This window comes from Narcine bancroftii, chromosome 2, assembly GCF_036971445.1.
Source record: "Narcine bancroftii isolate sNarBan1 chromosome 2, sNarBan1.hap1, whole genome shotgun sequence".
NCBI classification, from domain to species: Eukaryota; Metazoa; Chordata; class Chondrichthyes; order Torpediniformes; family Narcinidae; genus Narcine; species Narcine bancroftii.
Genome location: NC_091470.1, coordinates 192,562,597 through 192,588,987, shown reverse-complemented (window position 1 = coordinate 192,588,987; position 26,391 = coordinate 192,562,597). Strand labels below are relative to the sequence as shown.

Here is a 26,391-nt window from a genome sequence, read left to right as displayed (position 1 = left end):
AATAATCAGTAGTTACTAAATTGTTCAAATAGTTCAACCCAAAGGGATGTGGATGTGACCTAGGTAAGTTTAACTGGGTTCCCTGACTTCCTCTGAGGTAGGTCAAGGACCAGGTTGGATTCCAACGGGGTTGACCAGGTCGGACCCTTTCTAACTGCTGCATAACTGGTGAGCCAATCGGGAAAATTGCCTGGTTAACCCCATTTTACACAGCAGCGTGAAAGGGCCTAATGTCATAATAATATCAACCTGAATCTTTAACCATGCATTCGGTTGACTAACACTGGCCACCCAGTTTCCAGATACCATCACCACCAATTCAATATTAAATGTTGTCATTTTGTTTCCAAACTGCACGAACATTTCTCCTCCACTCCACTAACCCTTCTACACTTAATCTCTTCTTTTTTCTTTTTTTTAAAATTTTTTATTTTTCACACCATAAATCACATTAGCCATGATTTCTTTTTCACACATATACAGTGACTTTTTCTCCCCCCCCCCTCCCTCCTCCCAAGCCACCCCCCCACCCCCCCCTCTCATCCATTTTAGGTATACAATCTAGGTTGCATTAAGCCAGTCAGACAATGTTGTCATTCAACAAAAATACACCAGAAATTCTACTGAGTCCATTCTTTTCTTTCCTTCTCCTTCCATCAACTTAGGTAATGTTTGTCCCCGGTAGGTTTTCGCTATTGTATTTAATGTAAGGCTCCCATACTTGTTCGAATATTTCAATATTATTTCTTAACCTATATGTTATTTTTTCTAATGGAATACATTTATTCATTTAAATTTAGTAGTTTCTTCCTTTTAATTTGGTTATGTATTCCATTAATATTTAAAGTCATATAGTTCAGCGTAGCCATTTTATATTTTGTTTATCTTCTCTTTCCGTTTTTCCATCATTACCTTTCCTCCTTTTCCATTTCTGTTTTCTTATTTTCAACTCTTTATAAGACAACATTCCTACAACATCCAACATTTTCCTTATTCTCCTATTTCTATCTTCTTTATCCCCAATCTCCCCTTCCCCTCCTGAGTTGTCCTTTATCCCTTGTCGGACAACCACATCTCCCCTCTCCATTTGGATTTGCGAATCCACTCGCAAGTGTCAACTGATTTTGCAGTGACCGCTATTTCCCCCCACCCAGCCCCCCCCAGAAAAGATTTCACTTTTCATATGTCACAAAGGTCACTCTTTTAATTCCCTCCTTATTCTCTCTATTCCATTACCTTCCCTTATTAATTCTTGTCTATACTATCTATATTTTCCTCTAAGTACAGATACATTCACGTATGCACATTGTCTCTATTCACTCTTATACCTCTTTACCCGCATACATATCAATCGTGATCATTTTTACTCTCATTACCCGTCTACATCCCTCAGACTATTTTTGTCTTTACCCACATACATATCAATCGTGATCATTTTTACTCTCATTACCCGTCTTCATCCCTCAGTCTATTTTTGTAATTGTTCTGCAAATTTTCGTGCTTCTTCTGGATCCGAGAATAGTCTGTTTTGTTGTCCTGGAATAAATATTTTCAATACCGCTGGATGCTTTAGTATAAATTTATACCCTTTCTTCCATAAAATCGCCTTTGCTGTATTGAACTCTTTTCTCTTCTTTAGGAGTTCAAAACTTATATCTGGATAAATGAAGATTTTTTGCCCTTTATACTTCAGTGGTTTGTTGCCCTCTCTTACTTTTTCCATTGTCTTCTCCAGTACCTTTTCTCTTGTAGTATATCTTAGGAATTTTACTACAATAGATCTTGGTTTTTGTTGTGGTTGTGGTTTAGAGGCCAATACTCTATGTGCCCTTTCTATTTCCATTTCTTGCTGTAGTTCTGGACATCCTAGGGTCTTAGGGATCCACTCTTTTATAAACTCCCTCATATTCTTGCCTTCTTCATCTTCCTTAAGGCCCACTATCTTTATGTTATTTCTTCTGTTATAATTTTCCATTGTATCTATTTTTTGAGCTAGTAGTTCTTGTGTCTCTTTAGTTTTTTTATTAGATTCCTCCAATTTCTTTTTTAAGTCTTCTATCTCCATTTCTGCTGCTACTGCCCGCTCTTCCATCTTGTCCATTTTCTTTCCCATTTCTGTTAAGGTCATCTCTATTTTATTCATTTTCTCTTCTGTGTTGTTTATTCTTTTTCTTAAATCATTAAATTCCTGTGTTTGCCATTCTTTAAATGACTCCATGTATCCTTTAATAAGAGAAAGTACCTCCTTTATCTTGCCTTTCTTTTCTTCTTCTATTTCACTGTACTCTTCCTCTTCCTCTTCTTCTTCCTCTGGGTTGGCCATCTGTTGTTTCTTTGTTGCCCTTTCCTTCTCTTCTTTCTTGTTTCTATTGTCTTCTGTGGTCTCTTCTTGCTGCAGGTGTTCTGCAGCTGTCGTTGCCGGCTGTGGAGATCGACTCCCCAGCTGGTCCCCCCTCCCGTCGGTGTGTTTTTTTTCATGCGCATCGCGCATGTGCGACTCCTCGCGCATGCGCGGTTGCGCACTTTTACTCGGCTCAGCGAGCCATTTTTGTAGTCCATTATTTACCAACCTGAGGGAGCGGGTTTCTCTCTCCGCAGCGGGCCTCTTCGAACAGGTAAGGCCTTCACCTTTTTTCTCCGTTCTCTTCTCTTCCTCTCTTCTTACCGTTGCTTTCGATTTTTCTTTTTTTGTCGCCATCTTCTTTCCACCTTTATACTCACTTTTCTGTAACTTTTATTTCTGTGCCTTTGTGTTTTCCTTTGTTTTTCCCGACTTTTCTGGAGAGGGCTGGAGTTCACCGTCCGGCCACTACTCCATCACGTGACTCCTCCTACACTTAATCTCTTCAATGTTCTGTCCTAAACACAAACATATCACCCCCAATGTATCACAGGACATCAGAGCAGAAATAGGCCATTCAGCCCATCGAGTCTGCCCTGCCATTTAATCATGACCTGATCCATTTCCCCATTCAGCCCCACTGCCCGGCCTTCTCCCCATAATCTGTGATGCCCCTGGCTAATCAAGAACCTATCAATCTCTGCCTTAAAAGTGACCTGGTCTCCACAACCGCTCATGGCAACAAATTCCACAGATTCACTGCCCTCTAGCTGAAGAGGTTCTTCCGTATCTCTGTTCTGAGCGGATGCCCTTCAATCCTGAAGCTGTTCCCATTTGTCCAAGATTTTCCCACAACTGGAGTGTAGGTTAATGGGGAGTAATTTTGGTGGCGCTGAACTGGCCTGTTACAGTACTGTAAGTCTAATTTTAAAATAATTATTTAAACCAGGGGTGTAGATTAATTGGGTGTAAATTGGGTGGCATGAACTCGTGGGCCAAAATCGCCTGTTATTGAGCTATATTTCTAAATCTAAATATAAAATCTAAATCTTTTGATATCTAATCTGTCTACACCTTAAAATATTTTAAATATTTCAATGAGATTCTCCCTCATTCTCCTAAATTCCAACAACAACAGGCCAAGAGCTGTCAATCACCCCTCATACCCTCCATTCCCAGAATTATCCTAGTGAATCTCCTCTGAACTCTCTCCAACGTCCACACATCTGCTCACAATCCTCCATGAGATCTCCACAGGGCCTTATAAAGCCTCAACATCCCATCCCTGCCCTTGCATCCTATTCCCCTTGAACTGAACGCCAGCATCGCATTCGCCTTCTTCATCCCCAATTCAACCTGCGAGTTTCCCTTCAGGCTGTCCTGCACGAGGACTCCCAGGTCCCTTTGCATCTGGGGATTTTCTATTATCTCCCCATTTAGAAAATAGTCAGCCCGTTTATTCCTTCTATCAAAATGCGTGACCGTTCATGTTCCGACCTTGTGTTTCATTTGTAACTTCCCTGCCCACTTTCCTGGTCCAAGTCCTTCAGCAGCCTCCCTGTTTCCTCCACCCACCTTCGTATTGTCTGCAAACCTGGCCACAAACCCATTCATTCCATCATCCAAATCATTAATATAAACGGTCCCAACATCAACACCTGTGGCGCACACAAGCAACTGGTAGCCAACCAGAATATGACCCCTGTATTCCACAAGATCACAAGACAGAGGGACAGAAGCAGGCCACGAGGCCCATCGAGTCTGTTCCGTAAATCTACACTAAGCTACTCTACACTAGTTCCAATTTCCCTAGGGTTAGGGTTAAGGTTAGGGTTTCCCTCATATCCCTTGATGCCCTCACTAATGAGATACTTGTCTATTTCTTGTTTAAATACTCCCAGTGATCTGGCTTCCACTGCTGAATGTGACAACGGTTCCACAGATCCACGACCCTCTGGCTAAAGAAGTTTTCCGTAATCTCTGTTTCATAGTTTCTAATTTTCAAACTATGACCCCTTGTCCTCGATTCACCCACCAAGGGAAACATCTTACCCGCATCCACCTTATCTAAATCTTTCAAAATACGAAATGCCTCTCACTCTGCTTCCTGCCAATCAGCCAGTGCTCTACCCACGTGAGTACCTGTTATCCCATGGGCTCTTATCTTGTTCTTACAAAAGAAGGCATTATTTAAGCTTTCCTTTGAATTGATGCCTTGTCGTGTACAGAGCCTCTTTCAAGTTGTACCCTCTGTACTTGGGGCGGCACAGTTGGCACAACTATTCGTATCCGATTCCATTTGTAAAGGAGCTTGTACGTTCTACCCATAGGTTTCCTTTGGGTGCTCTGGCTCCCTCCCACCCTTCAAAAGAATGTGGGGTTTGTAGGTTAATTGGTGCACTTGGGCATGACAGGTTTGTGGGCCGAAGAGCCAGTTTCCATGCTGCACGTTTAAAGTAAAAATAAAGACTTTTATTGGACTTTTCCAGTCCAATCAAAAGCTAGTTCAAGGGGCAGAAAAGAAGCCGTAAGGTGAACTAAATGGACCCCATTACATAGTGCAGTGCCCTCAAATCCCGGTGTTTTGTGATGCTTATTTAAGTATAGACATATAGCACGGTAACAGGCCCTTCTGGCCTTTGAGCCCATGCCGCCCAAAATTACACCCAATTGGCCTACAACCCCCATACATTTTGATGGGTGGGAGGAAACTGGAGCACCTGGAGGAAACCCACACAGACATGGGGAGAGCGTACAAAATCCTTACAGACACAGCGCTGGATCCAAACTCAGGTTTCTGGCACTGTAACGGCATTGCTAACCTCTATGCAATCCGCTTTTAAGGTCTGGTCTTTCCCATTTGTTCAATGCACCCTCCCCCCGATATATTTATCCTTGTGCAGCGATCCCTCCCCTGAGTCTCTCTCTCTACCTATCCCTCTGTTGCCTTTCCTGCAGTTCCCTAACTCCTCTCCTATCCATTTAGCGAGCTATCCGCTCCCCATCACCTACCCTCCAAACTTTTACCTGCTAGCCTTCCCCATCCTCCCCACCTTTTTATTCGGCGACTGCTTGCTTTTCGTTCATACCTTGACGAAGGGTGCAGGCCTGAATAGTTGGTTACGTGACTTGCTGGATTTCTCTTCTACACCCTCTCCAGCCTGACAACATCGTTCCTGCAGCACGGTGACCATAAGTGAACACAATCCTCCAAAAGGGGTCTCACCAACGACTTACACCACAGGATTTCCCAGCATCTATATTCAATTGTCCAATGAAGGCCAATGTTCTGACCACCCTATCTGCCTGTCACGTAACCTTCAAGGTAAATTATACCTATACTTCCAGATCCATCTGCTCAACAGCACTCTTCAGATCCCGACCATTCCCTGAGTGGTGGGTGCCTGGGATGCATTGCCAGGGGATGGCTGGCAAGGCTGGTACAACACGGACATTTAAAAGACTCCAATAGGCACGTGAATGCAAGAAAAATGTAGGGGTTATGGGTGGTGGGGAATGGTTAGGCTTAAATTGGTTAGCACAAAATTGTGGGCCTAAGAGCCTGCTTCAATATTCTATGTTCTAATACTGATTGAAGGGGATCGGCAAAAGGATCAGAAGGGAGTTGGGAATTTGAGTGTCGCTGTGATCTGGAACATGCTTTCAGATAGGGCGATGCAATCAGATTCAAAAGGATCCTTCAGAAGGGAATTGCACAGTTAATTAGAAAGGTAAAGAATATTTCTAAATTTCTCATTTTTATTTAAGCCAATTCCGTGCCTCCTAATTACAGCCCATTAACCTACAACTACCGTACATTTTTGAATGGTGGGAGGGAACCGGAGCACCCAGAGGAAACCCACAGAGACATGTACAAACTCCTGACAGACAGCATGGAATTTGAACCCCAGGCACTGCTGAGACTTCACTTGGAGTACTGTGTACAGTTTTGGACCCTGTATTTGAGAGACAATGTGCTGGTGTTGGAGAAGGCTCAGAGAAGATTTACTAGAATGATACTAGGAATGAAAGGGTTAGCACATGAGGAAGCTTTGTTGGCTCTTGGACTGTACTCATTGGGGTCCAAAAGGGTGAGGGGGGCAACTTGATCGAGGCATTTCAAATGGTGAAAGGCCTGGACAGTGTAGATGTGGCAAGTTTGTTTCCCTTGGTCGGGGAGTCGAGGAGAAGAGGACATAATGGGCATCACAGTTGGTTTAGCAGTTAGTGCAACGTCTTTACAGCGCCAGCAATCAGGACCGGGGTTCGAATCCCACGCTGTCTATAAGGAGTTTTTACGTTCTTCCCAAGTCTGCATGGGTTTTCTATGGGGGCCCTGGAATCCTCCCATCATTCACAACGTACCAGGGGTGTAGGTTAAACGGGGTGCAAATTGGGCAGCTGTGTCTTGTGGGCCGAAATGGCCTGTTACTGTGCTGCACGTCTAAATTTTAAAAAGGATTTCAGGATAAAAGGGGTTCAATTTAAAACAGACGTAGAAAAATTTCTTTTGTCAAGAGGCTCATGAGTGTCTGGAAGTTACTTGCCACAGGTGGCCTTGGCAGTGAGGTCGTCAGGGCATCAAGGGTTACGAGGAGAAAGCTGGGGAGTGGGGATGAGTGGGTGGGTGGATCGGCTCATGATTAGAATGGTGGGGCAGATGAGTTAGGCCAATGAGCCGACTCCTATATTTTGTGATCTTATGACGTTCCATTCCTTTTGCTGGAATCCCCAAAACCCTTGAGAAAGTAGTGGGAAGGAATAGGCCAAAGGGGCAGCTACTCTTTCAGGCAGATGTTTGTGTGGTAAATAGGGGAGCAAGAGACCGGCATGTTTCCCACATTGCCACGGGCAACGGGGAGGCTGTTTGGCAGACTCTTCAGAGGGATCTCCTGCAGTATCTAAATCACTCGACTTCCACAGGGATAAAAAGTTGGTTTCTTTGGATAACACATGGGCAGTTTATCTCCCCGCCAAATGCTTCCATGCCTTGTGCTGACTGAAAGGCAATTAATCTTGTGCTCTGTTTTGTAACCCCTGCTCCACACGATTTGTGCAACATTCTCTTGCTGCAGCGGGAAGATTAAAACAAAAAGACACAATCAGCTTACCATGAGAGCACGGCAATATTCGAAGTTTGTCACCCTCCTCGTACTCATCCAGGCAGATTGCACACACATCAAAACCATCGCCTGCATTTAAACACAGTATTCACATTCAATGATAGGACATGAGAACAGGACACAACATGGAAAGTAAAAAAATCAACCAGAACCAGCAACTCATATTTTGTCTGGACACCCTCCAATCAGATGGCAATAACATCGTAGGGCAGGTCGTGCTGTGAATATGGAAAGGCTGCAGAGAGACGGATAACTTAGGAGAATGGGTAATGAGGTGGCAGATTAAATATGGGGGATGGGAAGAGGGGAGCAGGTGGAGAGAGAAGGGGAGACAGAAGGAGGGGGTAGCAGAAGGGGAGAGAGAGGGGGAGAAAGGTGTGGAGGGAGGGAGGGGGAGAGAGAGAGCTGAGGGTGAGAAGGGGAGAGAGGGGCCAGAGGGATGGGAGATAGAGGGGGGAAAGAGAGGGAGTAGAGGAAGAGGGTAGAGGGAGAGAGGAGGGTGAGGGGGAGGAGGAGAGAGGGGGTGGGGGGGGTGAGAGGGTGGCACGGTTAGTATAGTGGATAGCACAATGACGTTACAGTGTCAGTGACCAGGGTTCAAATCTGGCACTATCTGTAAGTAGTGTGTACATTCTCCACACGTCCGCATGGGTTTCTTCCCACCAATCAAAGCGTACCATGGCGTGTAGGTTAATCGGGTACCATTGGGTGGTGTGGCCTTGTGGGCCTGTTACTGTGCTGTATGTTGAAACAAATAAATACATGCTACAAAGTGTATGATCATACACACTTTGGCAGGAGAAATAGACAGCCAGACTATTATTTAGATAGGGAGAAAATGCAAAATTCAGAGGTGAAAAGGGATTTGGGAGTCCTCGTGCAGGATACCCTAAAGGTTAACTTCCAGGTTAAGTTGGTGGCGAAGAAGGCGAATGCAATGTTGGCGTTCATTTCCAGAGGAATAGTGTATAAGAGCAGGGCTGTAATGTTGAGACTCTCTAGGGCACTGGTGAGACCTCACTTAGAGTACTGAGTACAGTTTAGGGTGCCTTATTTGAGAAAAGAGGCGCTAGCGTTGGAACGGGTTCAGAGAAGATTTACTAGAACGATACCAGGAATGAAAGGGGTAGAATATGAGGAATGTTTGTCTGCTCTTGGACTGTACTTGTTGGGGGGTACAGAAGGATGAGGGGGGACCTGATCGAGGCATTTCGAATGCTGCAAGGCCTGGATGGAGTAGACGTGGCAAGGATGTTTCCCATGGTCGGGAAGTCTAGGACAAGGGCGCACACCTTCAGGGTAAACAGTTGTCAATTTAAAACAGAGATGCTGAAAAACATCTTTAGTGAGAGGGTCGCGAGTCTGTGGAACTTGTTGCTACAGGGCAGCTGTGGAAGCGAGGTCATTGGGTGTATTGAGGCAAAGACTGACAGGTATTTGATTAGCCAGGGCATCAAGGTTACAGGGAGTGGATCAGCTCATGATAGAATGCCGTAGCCGATTCAACGGGCTGAACGGCCTATTTCTGCTCCTCTATTTTTTGGGCTGCACAGTTTTTTTTTTAAATTTTTATTTTTCACACCATAAACCACATTGATCAAGATACATACATTTTCCTTTTCAAATATATATAGTGTCGTTTCCCCCCCTCACTCTTCCCATCCCACCCTCCCGACCTCCCCTCCCATTCATTTAAAATACAGAATCTAAGATACATTAAACCAGTCAAACAATGTTGTCACTCAATAAAAATAAACAAGAAGTTCCACTGAGTCAATTCTTTTCATTTCCTTCTTCTGTCATTTTAGATGGCAGATGTACCTGGTAGGTTTTCTCTATTGTGTTTCATGTATGGCTCCCATATTTGTTCAAATATTGCAATATTATTTCTTAAATTATATATTATTTTTTCTAATGGAATACATTTATTCATTTCTATATACCATTGTTGTATTCTCAAGTTATCTTCTAATTTCCAGTCTGACATAATACATTTTTTTGCTACGGCTAGGGCTATCCTAACAAATCTTTTTTGTGCACCATCCAATTCAAGTCCAAATTCTTTGTTTTTTATGTTACTTAGGAGGAAGATCTCTGGGTTTTTTGGTATATTGCTTTCTGTAATTTTATTTAATATCTGGTTTAGATCTTCCCAAAATTTTTTCATTTTCTCACACGTCCAGATTGCATGAATTGTTGTTCCCATTTCTTTTTACAACGAAAACATCTGTCAGATACTGTTGGGTCCCATTTATTTAACTTTTGAGGTGTAATGTATAGTCTGTGTATCCAGTTATATTGTATCATACGTAACCTCGTGTTTATTGTATTGCTCATAGTTCCAGAGCATAACTTCTCCCATGTTTCCTTCTTTATCTTTATGTTTAAATCTTGTTCCCATTTTTGTTTAGTTTTACCATTTGTTTCCTCATTCTCCTTTTCTTGCAGTTTAATATACATATTTGTTATAAATTTTTTGATTATCATTGTATCTGTAATCACATATTCAAAATTACTTCCCTCTGGTAACCTCAGACTGCTTCCCAATTTGTCCTTCAAGTAGGATCTCAGTTGGTAGTATGCCAACACTGTAACTTGAGTTATATTATATTTATTCTTCATTTGTTCAAAGGATAGTAATTTATTTCCTGAGAAACAATTTTCTATTCTTTTGATCCATTTTTTATCCCATTCTCTAAAGGAAAGGTTATCTATTGTAAAAGGGATTAACTGATTTTGCGTCAGTAATAGTTTTGGTAATTGGTAATTTGCTTTATTCCTTTCCACATGAATCTTCTTCCAAATATTGAGCAGATGATGTAATACTGGAAAATTCCTATGTTGTACCAATTTTTCATCCCATTTATATAATATATGTTCAGGTATCTTCTCCCCTATTTTATCCAGTTCTAATCTAGTCCAATCTGGCTTTTCCCTTATTTGATAAAAATCTGATAGGTATCTATAATAATTTTTAAAGTTTGGCAGTTGTAAGCCTCCTTGTTTATACCATTTTGTTAATTTATCTAGTGCTATCCTCGGTTTCCCCCCTTTCCATAAAAATTTCCTTATTATTTTCTTTAACTCCTTGAAGAATTTCTCCGTCAAGTGTATTGGCAATGCCTGAAATAGGTATTATATCCTTGGGAAAATGTTCATTTTAATACAGTTTATCCTTCCTATTAGTGTTAGTGGTAAGTCTTTCCAATGCTCTAAGTCGTCCTGTAATTTTTTCATTAGTGGATAATAATTGAGTTTATATTGATGGCCAAGGTTTTTATTTATTTGTATACCTAGATATCATATTGCTTGCATTTGCCATCTAAATGGTGATTTTTCTTAAATTTTGAGAAATCCGCATTATTCATTGGCATTGCTTCACTTTTATTTGCGTTAATCTTGTAACCCGACACATCTCCATATTCCTTCAATTTCTTATGTAATTCTTTTATTGATAATTCTGGTTCTGTTAAGTATACTATAATGTCATCTGCAAATAAACTGATTTTATATTCCTTGTCTTTTATTTTTATCCCTTTTATTTTATTTTCTGTTCTTATCAATTCTGCTAGTGGTTCTATAGCTAACGCGAACAATAAGGGTGATAGTGGGCATCCCTGCCTTGTTGATCTGCTTAAGTTAAATTGCTTTCATATATATCCATTTACTGTCACTTTCGCCAATGGCCCCTTATATAATGCTTTAATCCAATTAATATACTTCTCTGGTAAACTGAATTTTTGTAATACTTTGAATAAATAATTCCATTCTACTCTGTCAAAGGCCTTCTCTGCGTCTAAAGCAACTGCTACTGTTGGAGCTTTTCTCCCTTCTACTGCATGAATTAAGTTAATAAATTTACAAATATTGTCTGTTGTTCGTCTTTTTTTAATAAATCCAGTTTGGTCTAGATTTACTATTTTAGGTACATAGTCGGCTAATCTGTTTGCTAATAGTTTAACTATTATCTTATAATCTGTGTTAAGTAAAGATATTGGTCTATATGACGCTGGTGCGAGTGGATCTTTCCCTGTCTTTGGTATTACTGTAATTATTGCTGTTTTACATGAATCTGGTAAGCTTTGTGTTTTGTCAATGTGGTTGATTACTTCCAGGAGGGGAGGAATTAATAAATCTTTAAATGTTTGATAGAATTCTATTGGGAATCCATCCTCTCCTGGTGTTTTATTATTTGGTAGTTTTTTTATTATCTCTTGTATTTCTACTATTTCAAATGGTTCTGTTAATTTATTTTGTTCCTCTGTTTGTAATTTTGGTAGTTCATTTTAGTTAAAAATTCATCTATTTTGCCTTCTTTCCCTTCGTTTTCAGATTGGTATAATTGTTCATAGAATTCTCTAAAGTTTTCTTTGATCTCCGTTGGATTATATGTGATTTGTTTGTCTTTTTTCCTTGATGCCAATACCATTTTCTTAGCTTGTTCTGTCTTAAGCTGCCATGCTAGAATTTTGTGCGTTTTTTCCCCTAGTTCATAATATTTCTGTTTTGTCTTCATTATGTTCGTCTCCACGTTATATGTTTGTAGTGTTTCATGTTTTATTTTTTTATCTGCCAATTCTCTTCTTTTAGTTGTGTCTTCCTTCATTGCTAATTCTTTTTCTATATTTACTATTTCCCTTTCCAACTGCTCTGTTTCCTGATTGTAGTCCTTCTTCATCTTGGTTACATAACTTATTATTTGCCCTCTGATGAACGCTTTCATTGCGTCCCATAGTATAAACTTATCTTTCACTGATTCTGTATTTATTTCAAAGTACATTTTAATTTGTCGTTCAATGAATTCTCTAAAATCCTGCCTTTTAAGTAGCATGGAGTTTAATCTCCATCTATACATTCTTGGAGGGATGTCCTCTAACTCTATTGTCAATATCAAGGGTGAATGGTCCGATAATATTCTAGCTTTATATTCTGTTTTTCTTACTGTCTTGCATACGAGCTGATAACAGGAATAGGTCTATTCTTGAGTATGTTTTATGTCTACCCGAATAATATGAATATTCCTTTTCCTTTGGGTGTTGTTTCCTCCATATATCCAAAAGTTGCATTTCTTGCATCAATTTAATTATAAATTTGGTTACTTTGTTCTTTCTGTTAATTTTTTCCCCAGTTTTATCCATGTTTGAATCCAAATTAAGGTTGAAATCCCCTCCTATTAGTATGTTCCTTTGCGTGTCTGCTATCTTCAAAAAAATATCTTGCATAAATTTTTGATCTTTTTCGTTAGGTGAATATACATTGAGTGAATTCCAAAACTCCGAATATATCTGACATTTTATCATTTCATATCTCCCTGCTGGATCTATTATTTCCTCTTCTATTTTAATTGGTACATTTTTACTGATTAATATAGCTACTCCTCTAGCTTTTGAATTATATGACACTGCTGTTACATGTCCTACCCAATCTCTCTTTAATTTCTTATGCTCCATTTCAGTTAAATGTATTTCTTGCACGAATGTTATATCAATTTTTTCTTTTTTCAGTAAATTTAGCAGTTTCTTCCTTTTGATTTGGTTATGTATTCCGTTAATATTTAAAGTCATATAGTTCAACGTAGCCATTTCATACTTTGTTTATCTTCCCTTTCCGTTTCCTCATCATCACCTTTCCTTCTTATCCATTTCTGCTTTCTTGTTTTGAACACTTTATAAGACAACATTTCTAAAACATCAAACATTTCCCTTATTCTCCTATCTAAAATTTCTTTAACCCCATTCTCCCCTCCCCCTCCTGAGTTGCCCTTTATCCATTGTCGGGCAACCACATCTCCTCTCTCCATTTGGATTTGCGAATTCATTCGCAAGCGTCAACTGATTTCGCAGTGACCGTAACTCTTCCCCACCCAGCCCCCCCCCCAGAAAAGATTTTAATCTTCATATATAACAAAGGTCATTTTCTTAATTCCCCCATACTTCCTTTCTTCCCTTTCTTTCCCTTCTTAGTCCTTACCTATATTCTATTTTTTTATATATACATACACACATACATATAGTTTGTGGTCATTTTTGTTCTCGTTACATATCTTCCTCTCTCTGTCTGTTTTGTAGTTGTTCTGCAAATTTTCTTGCTTCCTCCGGATCCAAGAATAGTCTGTTTTGCTGCCCTGGAATAACTATTTTAAGTACCGCTGGGTACTTTAACATAAATTTATATCCTTTTTTCCACAGGATCGTTTTTGCTGTATTAAACTCCTTTCTCTTCTTCAGGAGTTCAAAACTTATGTCTGGATAGAAAAAGATTTTTTGCCCTTTGTATTCCAGTGGCTTTATCTTCTCTTATTTTCTTCATTGCTTTCTCCAATATATTTTCTCTTGTTGTATATCTTAAGAATTTTACTAAAATGGATCTTGGTTTTTGCTGTGGCTGTGGTTTCGGGGCTAATGTTCTATGTGCCCTTTCTATTTCCATTTCTTCCTGTAATTCTGGTCTTCCTAGGACCCTGGGGATCCAATCTTTTATAAATTCTCTCATATTCTTGCCTTCTTCATCTTCCTTAAGGCCCACTATCTTTATATTGTTTCTTCTATTATAGTTTTCCATTATATCTATCTTCTGAGCTAACAGCTCTTGTGCCTCTTTAACTTTTTTATTAGATTCTTCTAATTTCTCTTTTAAGTCCTCTACTTCCATTTCTACGATTGTTTCTCGTTCTTCCACATTGTCCACTCTTTTTCCTATATCTGACATGACCATCTCTATTCTATTCGTTTTTTTCTTCTGCACTTTTAATTCTTCTTTTTATTTCATTAAATTCTTGTAATTGCCATTCTTTTACTGATTCCATATATTCTTTAAAAAAAATCCATTGTCTTGCCTTTCCCTTCTTCTTCCATTTCTCTATGTTCTTCTTCTTCTTCTTCCTCTGGGTTGGTCATCTGTTGTTTCCTTGTTTTCTTTTTACTCTCTTCTTTCTTGTTCACATTGTTTTCTGTGTTCTCTTCCTGTTGCTGTGTTGCAGATGTCATCCTCAGCTGTGGAGATCGACTCCTCAGCTGTTCCCCCCTCCCGTCAGTGTTTTTTTTTCATGCGTGGTTGCGCACTTTAACTCGGCTCCGCGAGCCATTTTTGTAGTCCTGAGCTCGGGACTTCCACTGACCTTAGGGAGCGGGCTTCTCTCTCCGCGGCGGGCCTCCTCGGACAGGTAAGGCCTTCACCTTCTTCTTCCGAAGTTCTTTCTTCTTCTCTTCTTCCTGTTGCTTTCGACTTTTCTCTCTGCTCTGCCATTTTCTTCCCACCTTTACTTTTACTTTGTTTTAATTTTTATTCTTGTACCTTTGTGTTTTGTGTATTTTTTTTAAACTTTTCCGGAGAGGGCTGGAGTTCCCTGACCGGCCACTACTCCATCACGTGACTCCTCTTCTGCACAGTTAATGTGATACTATTACAGCGCCAGTAACCTGGGTTTGAATCTGGCGCTCTCTGTTTGTACGTTCTCCTTGTTTCTGCATGTGTTTTTTCCAATTTCCTCCCACCCTTCCAAAACATGTGGTGGGGGGGACGTAGGGTTAATTGGGGTATTTGTGCTGCATGGGCTTGTGTGATGGAAGGGCCTGCTATTGTGCTGTATGTCCACATTTAGTTTTTTAAATAATTCCATTTTCCACCCCCCCCCCCCCACCCGTCTCTCTCATTCCCTATCCCTGTCTCCTGTTCACTAGCTTCTGTCCCCTTTTCTCTCTCTCCCCACCCTGAGTGGACTGGTGTACTAACTGCAACCTCTCACTCAAGGAGCTGACTGTAGACTTTTGGAAGGGAAAACCAGAGATGGACAATATAGTGATCATTGGGAAAATCAGAGGTGGAGAGGGTGAGCAAATCTAAATTCCTGGGAGTCACCTCTCGGAGGACCTTTTCTTGACCCAATACACATGCCACAGTGAAGAAAGCACGTCAGCACCTCTCCATCGTCAGGAGTTTGGAGAGGTTTGGTATAACATCAGAAACCTTTGGCAAACGTCTACAGAGGTGTGGAGGAAAATGTGCTGACCGGCTGCATCACAGTCTAGTATGGGGGAACACCAACACTCCTCCGAGTGCAAAGCTCTCCACGACAGATACAATAATCCTGGCTCTCCACTCAGCTCTGGATCATAGCAACTCATGCATACGGCCATTCTTCAAAGACTACAGTTCAGTCTTCAACACCATTATTCCCTCAGGGCTGATCAAGAAGCTCCAAACCTGACCTCTGCATCCCCCTCTATAACTAGATCTTTGACTTCCCTCACCAGAAGACCAGAGTCAGTATGAATTGGAAATGACTCCTCCTCACTGACGGTCGACACAGGTGCACCTCAAGGATGCGTGTTTAGCCCACTGCTCTACTCACTATACAACCTATACATGTGTGGCCAGGCACAATTCCAATGCTAAACACAAATTTACTGATGACACCATGGATGTTGGCAGAATCACAGACAGCAATGAGGAAGCGTGCATGAGGGAGATAGGTCAGCTTGTTGAATGGTGTAGCGCTGAATGTTAGCGAAACGCAGGAGATGATTGTGGACATCAGAAGGAAGTCAGGAGAACGTGATCCAGTCCTCATTGAGGGCTCAGTAGTAAAGATCAAGAACTTCAAATTCATGTGTGTCAACATCTCTGAGGATCTGTCCTGGAGCCTACATGTCAATGAATCACCAAGAAGGCTATACTTTGTGAAGTAAATCACTAAATTCTGTAGACACTGTGGTTGAAGTAAAAACACAGAATGCTGGAGAAGCTCAACAGGTCAAACAGTGTCCTTTATGTAGCAACGGTAAATATACACAACTGACATTTCAGGCTTGAGCCCTTCATCAATGTATGGGAAAATGTCAGCAAGCATCTCAACAAAAGAGGAGGGTGGGAGGGGGTGGCAAAGGCAGGAGATGATAGGTGGAGAAAGGAGGGAGGGGAGAGCAGCAATGAGGGGGAGGGAGTTGGGTGGGTGAAAGAACTGGAAAGACGGGAAAAGGGAGAAGGGGAACAAAAAGGCGAGCAGGTTTAATGGAAAGCAGTAACATCAACGTTCATACCATGTGGCTGAAGAGTGTCCAGATGGAAAATCAGGTGTTGTTCCTCTGATCTGTGGGTGGCCAGGGTGCACGAGGCCATGGACAGATATGTGAGTGTGGAAGTGTGACCCAGAATTGGAATGGTTGGCCACTGAGAGGTGGCTGTGTTGCGAACGGAGATGTAGAGAATGACACAAAGAGAGCACCGGATGCAGTAAATAAGTGCTCTAGATGTATAAATGAAGTGTTGCTTCACTTGAAAGGACTGTTTGATGCCCTGGACTGTGGTGAGGGAGGAGGTGTGGGCGCAAGTGCAGGCACAGGGGAAGGTGCTGGGGGTGCGACGGGTGGGGAGGAACGAGTGTACGAGGGAATCGTGGAGGGACCGGAAGACCAAGAGGGGAGGAAAGGGAAAAATATGTCTGGTGGTGGGATCCTATAGTAAGTGCCGGAAATTCTGGCGGATGATATGTTAGATACTCTGAATCTGTAAGTCACCGAAGATTCGGTAAACCACAGAAGACTCTTGTAAACTTCTACAGGTGTACTGTGGAGAGCATTCTGGCCAGTTGCATCACTGTCTTTTACGGAGGCACCAACACTCAGGACAAGAATAAACTCCAGAGAGTTGTTAACTCAGCCTGCAACATCACGGGCACTGGACTTCACTCCATTGAGGACATCGACGAGGCAGTGAAGCAGCCTCTATCCTCAAAGACCCCCACCACCCAGGCCAGGCCCTCTTCACTCTGCTACCATCGGGGAAAAGATCCAGGAGCCTGAAGACGAGCACTCAGTGGCACAAGGACAGCTTCTTCCCCGCTGCCCTCAGATTCCTGAATAATCAATGAACTACAGACACTCCCTCACTAAGGCACTGTTTTTATTTATTATTGCAAGGTGTGTTTATATGAATGATTGCACTGTGACACTGCTGTAAAACAATTAATTTCGTGACTTGTTCACAACAATAAATCCTGATGTCATGTATGTACTCTGACAATAAATATGATCCCTCTGTCTCCTTTCCTCCAGTTCTGCATTCACAGAGCAAAGCCCCTTCCCTGATCAATTCTCAGCTTTTCTCCCCTGCCTTCCTATCCATGTACTTACTCCTCTGGCCTGTTGACCTGCGCTCCCCCGTGTGTCATTTCTCCCCCCCCCATCCCTGCTTTTTGCACCAGTATACCTTTCCTTCCTGTGGACACTGCTGGACCTACTGAGTTTCTGCCCAGCAAATTTCTGTATTGACTACAGTCTGCAGACTTTCCTGCTTCATTCAATTACAAGAACCAGGCAGATGGATCCTGGTTACCCAAGTCCATGACTCAATTATCTCAGGGTGGGGAGGATTCAATTTGTACTTTGGCCTTTGACCCTGCAAGTATTTTAAACAGGAATGGGATGTGGCTTTAGTCCAGGACACGATGAAGAATGGGAAGAGGCAGCAGAAGGTGGAACTAAAGCAAGTTCAGGAAAGGGAATTTCTGAATCGACGTGCAGTGAACATTTCATGACAGGAAGTGGTTTCAGCCTCTCAGGAAATATGCTCATTTCAAAAGAACTAGTCAGTAATCCACTTTTTCACCTGAAATGTTCATTCCACCCTTCTGGTGAGGTGCGGCGACGTACACTATTTAACAGCCTGTTTAAAAACTTGAGAGGGTTAATGGAAATGTCAAGGCCTTGATAGTGTTGTTCTTCCAAAAGAATATTAAAGAAACATAGGTGCTAGATCAGAAGGTGAGCACTCTGTCAGAGTGAAACACTCCTTACTATGGCAACCCCATTCCATTGTCTACACCAGCCCATAGAACAATGTCGACCTATGTCTACCAAAAAAAAACACAAAACCCTCACTACATCATAACCCTCTATTTTTCTTTCATCCATGTGCCTGTCTGAGAGTCTCTTAGATGCCCGCATTGTTCCAGCCTCCAACATTACTCCTGGCAATGTATTCCAGGCGTCTACAGCTCTCTGTGTAAAAAAACTTACCCCTGACAACTCCCCTAAACCTGTGGTTCTCAACCTTTTTCTTTCCACTCACATCCCACTTTAAATATTCCCCATGCTGTCAGTGCTCTGTGATTAGTAAGGGATTAGTAAGGGGTGTGTGGGTGGAAAGAAAAAGTTTGAAAACCACTGTTTTAATTGTACCTCATTGACTTGTTATGTGCACAGTTTCAGAACTCCAAAGGAAATGGACCAATGACAATTTTTCTCAAGCAAAATATTTCAGTTACAATTGAGTCTAGAACAGTGATTCTCGACCTTCCCTCCCCACTCATATCCCACCTTCAGCAACCCCTCACTAATCACAGAACCCCGATGGCATAGGGATTACTTAAAGTGGGATGTGAATGCAAAGAAAAAAAGGTTGAGAACCACTGCCCTAAACTTTCTTCTCTTCACATTGTAGTGATGTTTGCTTCTCCCACCCTGTGAAAAAAGTGCTGGTTGTCCACCTTATCTATGCTTCTCATAATCTTGTCGACCTCTATTAAGTCACCTTGCAATCTTTATTTGTCATTGGCTCCCTTAGGACTCTTCTCAAAGTTTATGGGCCCCCTTCCCTGTGAAGCAGTTGTTTAGTTGGTGTTTTCCATACTTCTCTCCTACCAGCGACATAAAAAATATCTTATGATTTCAGTCCATGGCCCCCCTTAAACGGGCTGTTTAAGGCATCCTTTGGGATTGGCTGATCTAGGTCACCAATGAATGCAACATGTACATCAGGCTCCTCCTCACTGACTACAGCCTAGCTTTCAACACTATCTAGTCTCAATGCTGGTCAATGAGCTCCAAAACCTGGGCCTCTGCACTCCCCAATGCAACTAGATCTTTCACTTCTTCATTGGAAGACCGGAATCAGTACGAATTGGATCGTCAATCAGCACAGGTGCACCTCAGGGATGAGTGCTTAGCCCACTGCTCTAGTTAACATGACCGTGTGGCCAGGCACAATTCCAATGTCATCTACAAATTTGCCGATGACACCATGGTTATCGGCAGAATCACGGACGGCAATGAGGAAGCTCCAGAGAGAAAAGTTCCAGCTCTGTGAACCTCACAAGATTTATTTCACCGAGGAGACTTCAGTGACCCTCTCTGCCACTCTTATGGACCCATGGATTGACCTCTAATCCATTTCCCTGCAGCAACTGTACCACACAATGAAGCAGCCGGGCAGGACGCTCTTGATGGAGCTCCTGTAGGAAGTTGGCCTTGCCTGGCTCAGTCTTCTCAGGAAGTGCCATCACTGTTGGACCTCCCTGATAAATGAGTAGATGTTGAGCAACTACGATAGGTCACTAGTTAACTGAACTCCAAGGAACTTGGTGCTCTCCACTCTAGAGTTGTTGATGTGTAGTAGAGGGTGGATTTCCTGGTCCTCTTGGAAGTCCACGATCATCTCCTTTGTCTTGTCCATATTGAGACTCCTTGACCTTTAACCTTGCTATACAAGGTATCTCGAGGACTAAAGTGAAATCAGAGTGAAATTAGGCCATTCAGCCTACTGAGTCTATCCTGCCTCTCTGGAGTGCTGGAGGCCCAGGGGACATCTGATGGAAGTTTATAAAATTATGAGAGGCGCAGGTCAGCTAGATAGTCAAGAGTATCTTTCCCCGTGGTAGAAATGTCAAACATTAGAGTACATAGTTTAAAGTGAGTTGGGGAAATTTAAAGATGTGAGAGGGAAAGTTTTTAGAATGGTTGAACATACAGGTGAGAGAAGCAGGTCAGCAATCTTTAAGTGACATTTTGACAGGCAAGGAATGGAAGGATATGGACTGTGCAGAGAGAGGGAAAAAATGTAGATTGGTATCATGGTCATTTGAGTAAAGACACACTGAAATGCTGGAGAATCTCAGCTGGTCTTTACAGTGTCCATAAAAAGTAAAGATACATTGCTGACATTTCGGGCCTGCTCCCTTCTTCAAGGAATAAGCAGAATGAACCAGAAGCAGGAAATCACAGAAAGTCTCAGAACTCAATAGTCCTACACTGGTAGGAAAAGTGAACCGTGGCTGACCAAACAGTTTGGGCAACTACAGTAGTCAAGAGGAAGCAGGAAGCATACATTAGATATAGGAAGCAGGAAACAGGAAGGGCTCATGAGAAGTATAATGTAGTCAGGAAGGAGCTTCAGAAATGGCTTGGGAGAGCTCGAAGGGGGCATGAGAAGGCTTTGGCATGTAGGATGAAGGAGAACCCCAAGGTGTTCTATGCGTATGTGAAGAACAGAAAGATGATAAAAATGAAGGTGGGGCTGCTAAAGGATAAAGGGGCAACATGTGCCTGGGGGCAGAGGAGCTGGGGGGGGTGGGGCCCAAAATGAATACTTTGTTTCAGTATTCACAAGAGAAAAGGACCTTGAGGCCAAAGGGGAGGTGCCGGAGAATTAGAGAATGTCGGTGAGGGGAGTACGTGCTGAGGGACTCACCAAGGCTTGGCATGGCCAACACGAGGGGTGCTGTGGGGCAGGACCACAGCCTTGAGCAGCCATTCTCAACGGGGGCCACAGTACATTTAAGAGGGGGTGATGGACTGAAATCATAAAATGTTTTGTATCCAGTTGGTAGGAGACAGTATGGAAGAAATCACCAAAGGAATTGCTCACATGAAGCATCCAAGACTCTCATATTCATGAAACAATATTCACTGATTTATTTGTACTTATGAATCCACTTGTGGCTTGGCTTCGCGAACGAAGATTTGGGAAGGATCATAGACATGGGCACGTCCGAGTCTGTGCAATGGGTTTTTTAGGGGGAGTGCAATACGCGGGGTACTGGCCCCACCTTTTACACCCGGTGGGGGGTTTACCAGCCGTGGCCCAGCACGCTGGGACTGTGACAGCCAGGTCCTCGGGTCGAAGGTGTTACATCAGAGTGTTCTACTCCTGGATGGATGGGCCTGATGAGGCTAATAAGCCTCTTCTGCCCGGGTTTGAAATTAGTTTTCCTTCTCTTGGGTTGGCTGCCAAACAAGGCTAACGAGCCCAGCCCTACCCATCCAGTTATACCAACCAAGGCCAACGAGCCCAGCCCTATCCATCCAGTTATACTGTCCCCCCTATATTTGAATACTCTACTTCTGCATATATATTGTTTTTCAATATGTGTGTTATGTCTGATTATGTGTCTACATGTTTTGCATTGAGGACCAGGTTCTTTTCTTGGTTTCTTTTTGTGCAATCAGATGCCAATTGTCTGCTTCATGGGAAAGCAGGTGGGGGGAGGGGGTGCGTGGAATCATAAACTTTGACCAGAGTCCTAAAGGGACCATAGCCAAAGGCCGGTCTAGAATCCTCCTGTCTAGAATCCTTCTGTTATGTTACCATGCTGAGACTGAGGGAAAGCCCCTCAAACAACAGAGGGTGGTGGGAGGAACGACAAGGTGCCACAGTGGTGGCAATGGTGTAAGTGGAGAGAGGATGCAATGATATACAGTGGAAGGAGCGTATGGACGTGACACTAAGGGTGAGAAGAGACGTCAATAATTTATTGTGAATAAAGTCTATTTTTGGGAAAAAATGTGGCAGAAGTTGCAGAGACCACCCTCTCAGATGCTGCTTCTCTGGGGTTTTACTACTGACATGGTTACATTCACAGAAACTGAATTTACTATTTCTCTATAGATATTGCAAGTTCAAGTTCACACTGTGAGATGTGTCAGCAAAGTTTCAAATCGAATATTTCAAAGGCCCTTTCAATCCACATCACAAATAGAATCTGTTGTTTGACTTCTGTCTCGTATCTTGCTCAGGGCCTGTTCCCAGCATTAATATTAACTGCACAAGAAGTGGTTAACCAAACGGTACAAATCCAGCTCAGATGACTAGGAAATGCTTGAAGAAAGTATGACAACATAAATCCAGAGCAGCCACGGTGTGAAGAGCTGAAACAAAATGGTAATGCTGCCACTGGAGACGATAAGGGGTAGCGCAGAGCGGAGACACAGAGCGGAGGGTGACTATGGCAGTGGACTAGCATGGGGTTAGCGGCTGAAGGACCCACACAAACTGCAGGCGAACCTGCAGTCTGACTCACACAGGCTGCTAAATTTACTTCAAACATTTGTTCGGTCCCCTGTAGCCATGCACCCAGGTATATGAGAGGTTGAAGGAAAAGGAGTGAATCATGGTGTCAAAGATAAAGGATTACAGTTCTACGGACAAAGGAGATAATTGCAGATGTTCAACTTTGTCGAGAGCTTAGAATTAAAACATGAAAGTATGTAGGTTGAAGTAAAAACACAACGCTGGAGAAACTCAGTAGGTAAAACAGTGGACTTTATGTAGCAAAGATAAAGGTACATAATTACCATTTCAGGCTTGAACCCTTCATCAAGGTATGAGCAAAATGTAGGCAGGCATCTGAACAAAATGGTGGTTTGGGGGTGGAGGGGCAGGGAGAAGAGCACAGGCCCACAGGTTGGTAATGGAGGGACGCACACCAGCAAATAGGAGGAGGAGGAGGGATGGCTTTATGAAAGGAGAGCTGGAGGAGAGACTGAAGAATAGGGAAGAGAGGGAGAATGGGGAGCGGGTAAGCAGAAATTGGAGAAGTCGACGTTAACACGGAAAATTAGGTGTTGCTTATCCAATTTACGGGTGGTCTGGGTTTGACAGGCCATGGACAGACCCGTCAGTGTGGGAGTGGGGCGTAGTTGGCCACTGGGAGAGTAAATAGACTTGAGTTCGTGATCAGCATACACAGTGGCAGATTTAAGATGATTAGCTAAACCAGAAGAAAAACATTTTATCAAATGGTAGTGATCTTAAAAGCACTAAAGTGGAGTGGAGTAAGCCATTCGCTTTTAAAAGAGAAGTGTAGAGAGCAAGAAGGACCTGATCGCATCGGAAGCTTTGATCTGGAGCTCGGGTTACCAATGGTTTGAAATGGGGATCTGTGCACCTGCAAGATCACTGGAAGTGAACACATGGGCGGTCAGTGTCTCCGAAGGGAGTCTCTTTTGCTTAAATATAAATTTAGACATATAGCATGTAACAGTCTCTTTTGGCTCACAAGCCTGTGCTGCCAAATTACACCCTGCAGTGAACTGGAATTCACTGTCCATCTGTTGTTCAGATGGTTGGCTCCACCCTCACCTACCCCAATATTACCTCAGACTCACCCGAGGACTATTGTGTCTACCGGCCATTGACTGTAAGCTATTAAAAGCATGCTTGTACTCCTCACTGTCTCTGAGTGCATTCAGTTGCGTTACACACCCAATTGACCAACAACCCCTGGTAGGTTTTTGAAGGGTGGGAGGAAACCGGAGGCCTGGAGGAAAGCCCATGCACACACAGAGAGAACGTATAAACTCCTTTTGGATAGCGCTGGATGCGAACCCGGGTTGCTGACGTTTCGCTAACCGCGCCACTTCTTTTTCTCTTATTGTTAGGGGCAGCGTGACGACTGTTTGCCTTACAGCAGGCAAAAGTTGAAGTAGATTATGTATATTGCATTTTTATGTATTATTACGTGACAGTAAAAAGAACCTTGAACCTTGACCATAGATGTTCGAGCCGGGGGAGTCAGGGTCCCTGGCAGGGAGGATAACTGTCCTCCCAAATTCGGCCAAAACAGTGCAGAAATTTCGGGCAAAGCAAAAAAAAAATCAGACAGAGAAGGGTTTTGACATTCTCTGTGGTGGTGGGGAAGGTGTTGGGGGGGTGTCCCACTGAAATCTGCCATTGCCTTTGACTCACTCCAGACAATCACTGGCTATGACATCCCCAGAGCGACTGAGTGTCCTGGTTGTGCCCAGGGCCGGCGCTAGCATTAGGCGAACTAGGCAGCCGCTTATGGCGCAGACCACAGGGAGGCCGCAGTCTGCTCAAGTGTCCCAACCAACACACAACTTTAACTTTTCAAGGGGGAGGCATTGTCCAGTGGGTAAGGGACTCGGGGGCGGGGCAGTGGGATAGCGGCTCCCCGGGCTGGGGGTGCAAATGCCCTCACGGCCCTGGACACATTGGTTCAATGCAGGGTCACTGCAACCCAGTGCGCCTCTCCCTCTCTCCCCGAGTCTCTGCTCCCCCCACCCAACCTGCTTCGCCCTGTCCCCATTTCTCCCTCCCTGGTCCTCATCCCTCACCCCCTCACTCCCTAGTCCCTATTTCTCTCTCCCCAGTCCCTGTTCCCACCCTCCACTCCCCAGTCCCCGTTTCTCCCTCCCCGTCCCCCCCCTCCCTCCCCAGACACTGCTGCCCCACCCCGTGTAAAATGTTGGGCTCTGCCCCCCTCAACCGAAGAGTCCCCATCACCTTTGACCTTGACTGTTGAATAACGGGTCCTGCGGTGGACCTAAAAGAGGTTCCAAGATTCTCACAGAACATTCCTGAGACATTTTAACAATGACACAGTTCACTGGGAACAACATCCTGTTTGACGTACCCGCATTAAAAAAAACTGGAGTTTGTTCACATGGGGAAATGAGCAAAAAGGAAGCAAAGAGAAAAATAAAATTCTGATGCTCCACAATCTCTGCATCTGTCAGCTGTGTGAAAGGGGGTTCTGAGCTGAAATAATCAGCTACCTTTATACACAGGGCATTACTAAAGAAGATATGTCACGGTCTCAGTCGACAACAAGATAGTAGATTCCAAGATTCCTTTCTTTGTCATCTAACAGTACAGAAATTGCCTTCTGTCTGCCATAAAGGTCAAGGTTCCAAACATTAAACTAATACTGTTAATTAAAAATGTGCTGCAATGAGTGTTGCCCGGTGCCCCTAACAATGGGAGAAAGAGAAGCTCCTTCACAGTCACTGGGTGTCCGTGGATTTGCTTCCAGCGCTCCCGCAGTCTCTGCAGCCACACGGACTCCATTCAAACCATCGGCAGCCCCAGCTCTCGATCCAAACCTCCGATACGATCAGGAAGCCTTCAGCACCTGAGGCCCTTTGGGAGCCCTTCTTGCCCTCAGCACCTCTCGAATCCTGGCTCTGACACCTGGTTCCCATGAGCCAGGCCCCAGCAGCCCACAGCCCGAGTGGGTCCCCCGACCGCACGTTGCCCGCTGTCTGTGTGGGGCCCTCAGCCGCTGAGCCCCTCACTGGTCTGCTGCTGTGGTCACACTCCTGTTGGGTCATCTCTGCTTCTCCTTCTCAACGGGTGGGGAGAGGGTGCTCCCTCCCGTTTCTGATGCCCTGCACTGGCCCGCTGCCCCCCTGGAGTCTGCAACCCATGGTGGCCGCTGCCGAGCACAGGCGCAGCCATCTTGGGCAGAGAACCGTGGTTGCAGGATTTTACTTACAAACTCGGTCGACTCCTTTAACAGGGCATTTAGCTGCACTTAGGACCAGGCGGTTGAACCATTTGGAGCAGTGCTGTGTCTCCGCTCCCCCAGATCTGCATTAGGGGCAGTGCAGCTACTACAGCAGCTCTGGCAGGGAAGGGAGATGGGTTGAGGAAAAGGGAGAAGAGGCAGATAGGGTGATGCGGAAAGGGGCGGCGGAAGAGAGAGGGACAAAGAAAAAGTGCGGTTGGTGGAGTTAACTCCAGTAAAAAAAATGTTCAACTTAAATGCTTGGTCTTTGGATTCAGCAGTAATGAGGAAATTAAGGCTTTATTTAATTGGTGTGCATTGGCAGCAATAAGTTGAGGCAGAGCTTGCACTCGACTGCACCCACTAGCACAGAGTAACTGGAGGAGATTGTTGCAAAGATCAAGTCTCTATAACAGCTATTTGCTGACCTTCAAAACCCCATTTTTTGTTTAAAAGAAATGCTGGTGCTTGGAACCACAAAGGAAGTGGAATGAAGACTAAAAATTCACAGACAGTGCAAGCTATAAGACATGTCACATCCTGTGCAGCCTGCAGAAACTATTCATACTTTTATGAGGTTGGGTCATGAAAGGAAAATTAGAACATCTAAAATATGTGAAACAAGC

At 43.5% G+C, this 26,391-nt stretch overlaps 1 protein-coding gene across 3 annotated transcripts in view; it reads right to left on the bottom strand.

Annotated features, from left to right (window-relative positions):
* The window catches only part of LOC138754860 (E3 ubiquitin-protein ligase RNF167-like), a 166,492-nt gene that overhangs the window by 24,232 nt on the left and 115,869 nt on the right, over positions 1-26,391 (bottom strand). For all 3 annotated transcript variants that reach the window (XM_069919776.1, XM_069919774.1, XM_069919775.1), the window contains one exon: positions 7,453-7,533. In XM_069919776.1, coding sequence (XP_069775877.1) covers positions 7,453-7,533 — 81 coding nt within the window. The remainder of the gene's footprint in view (positions 1-7,452; positions 7,534-26,391) is intronic.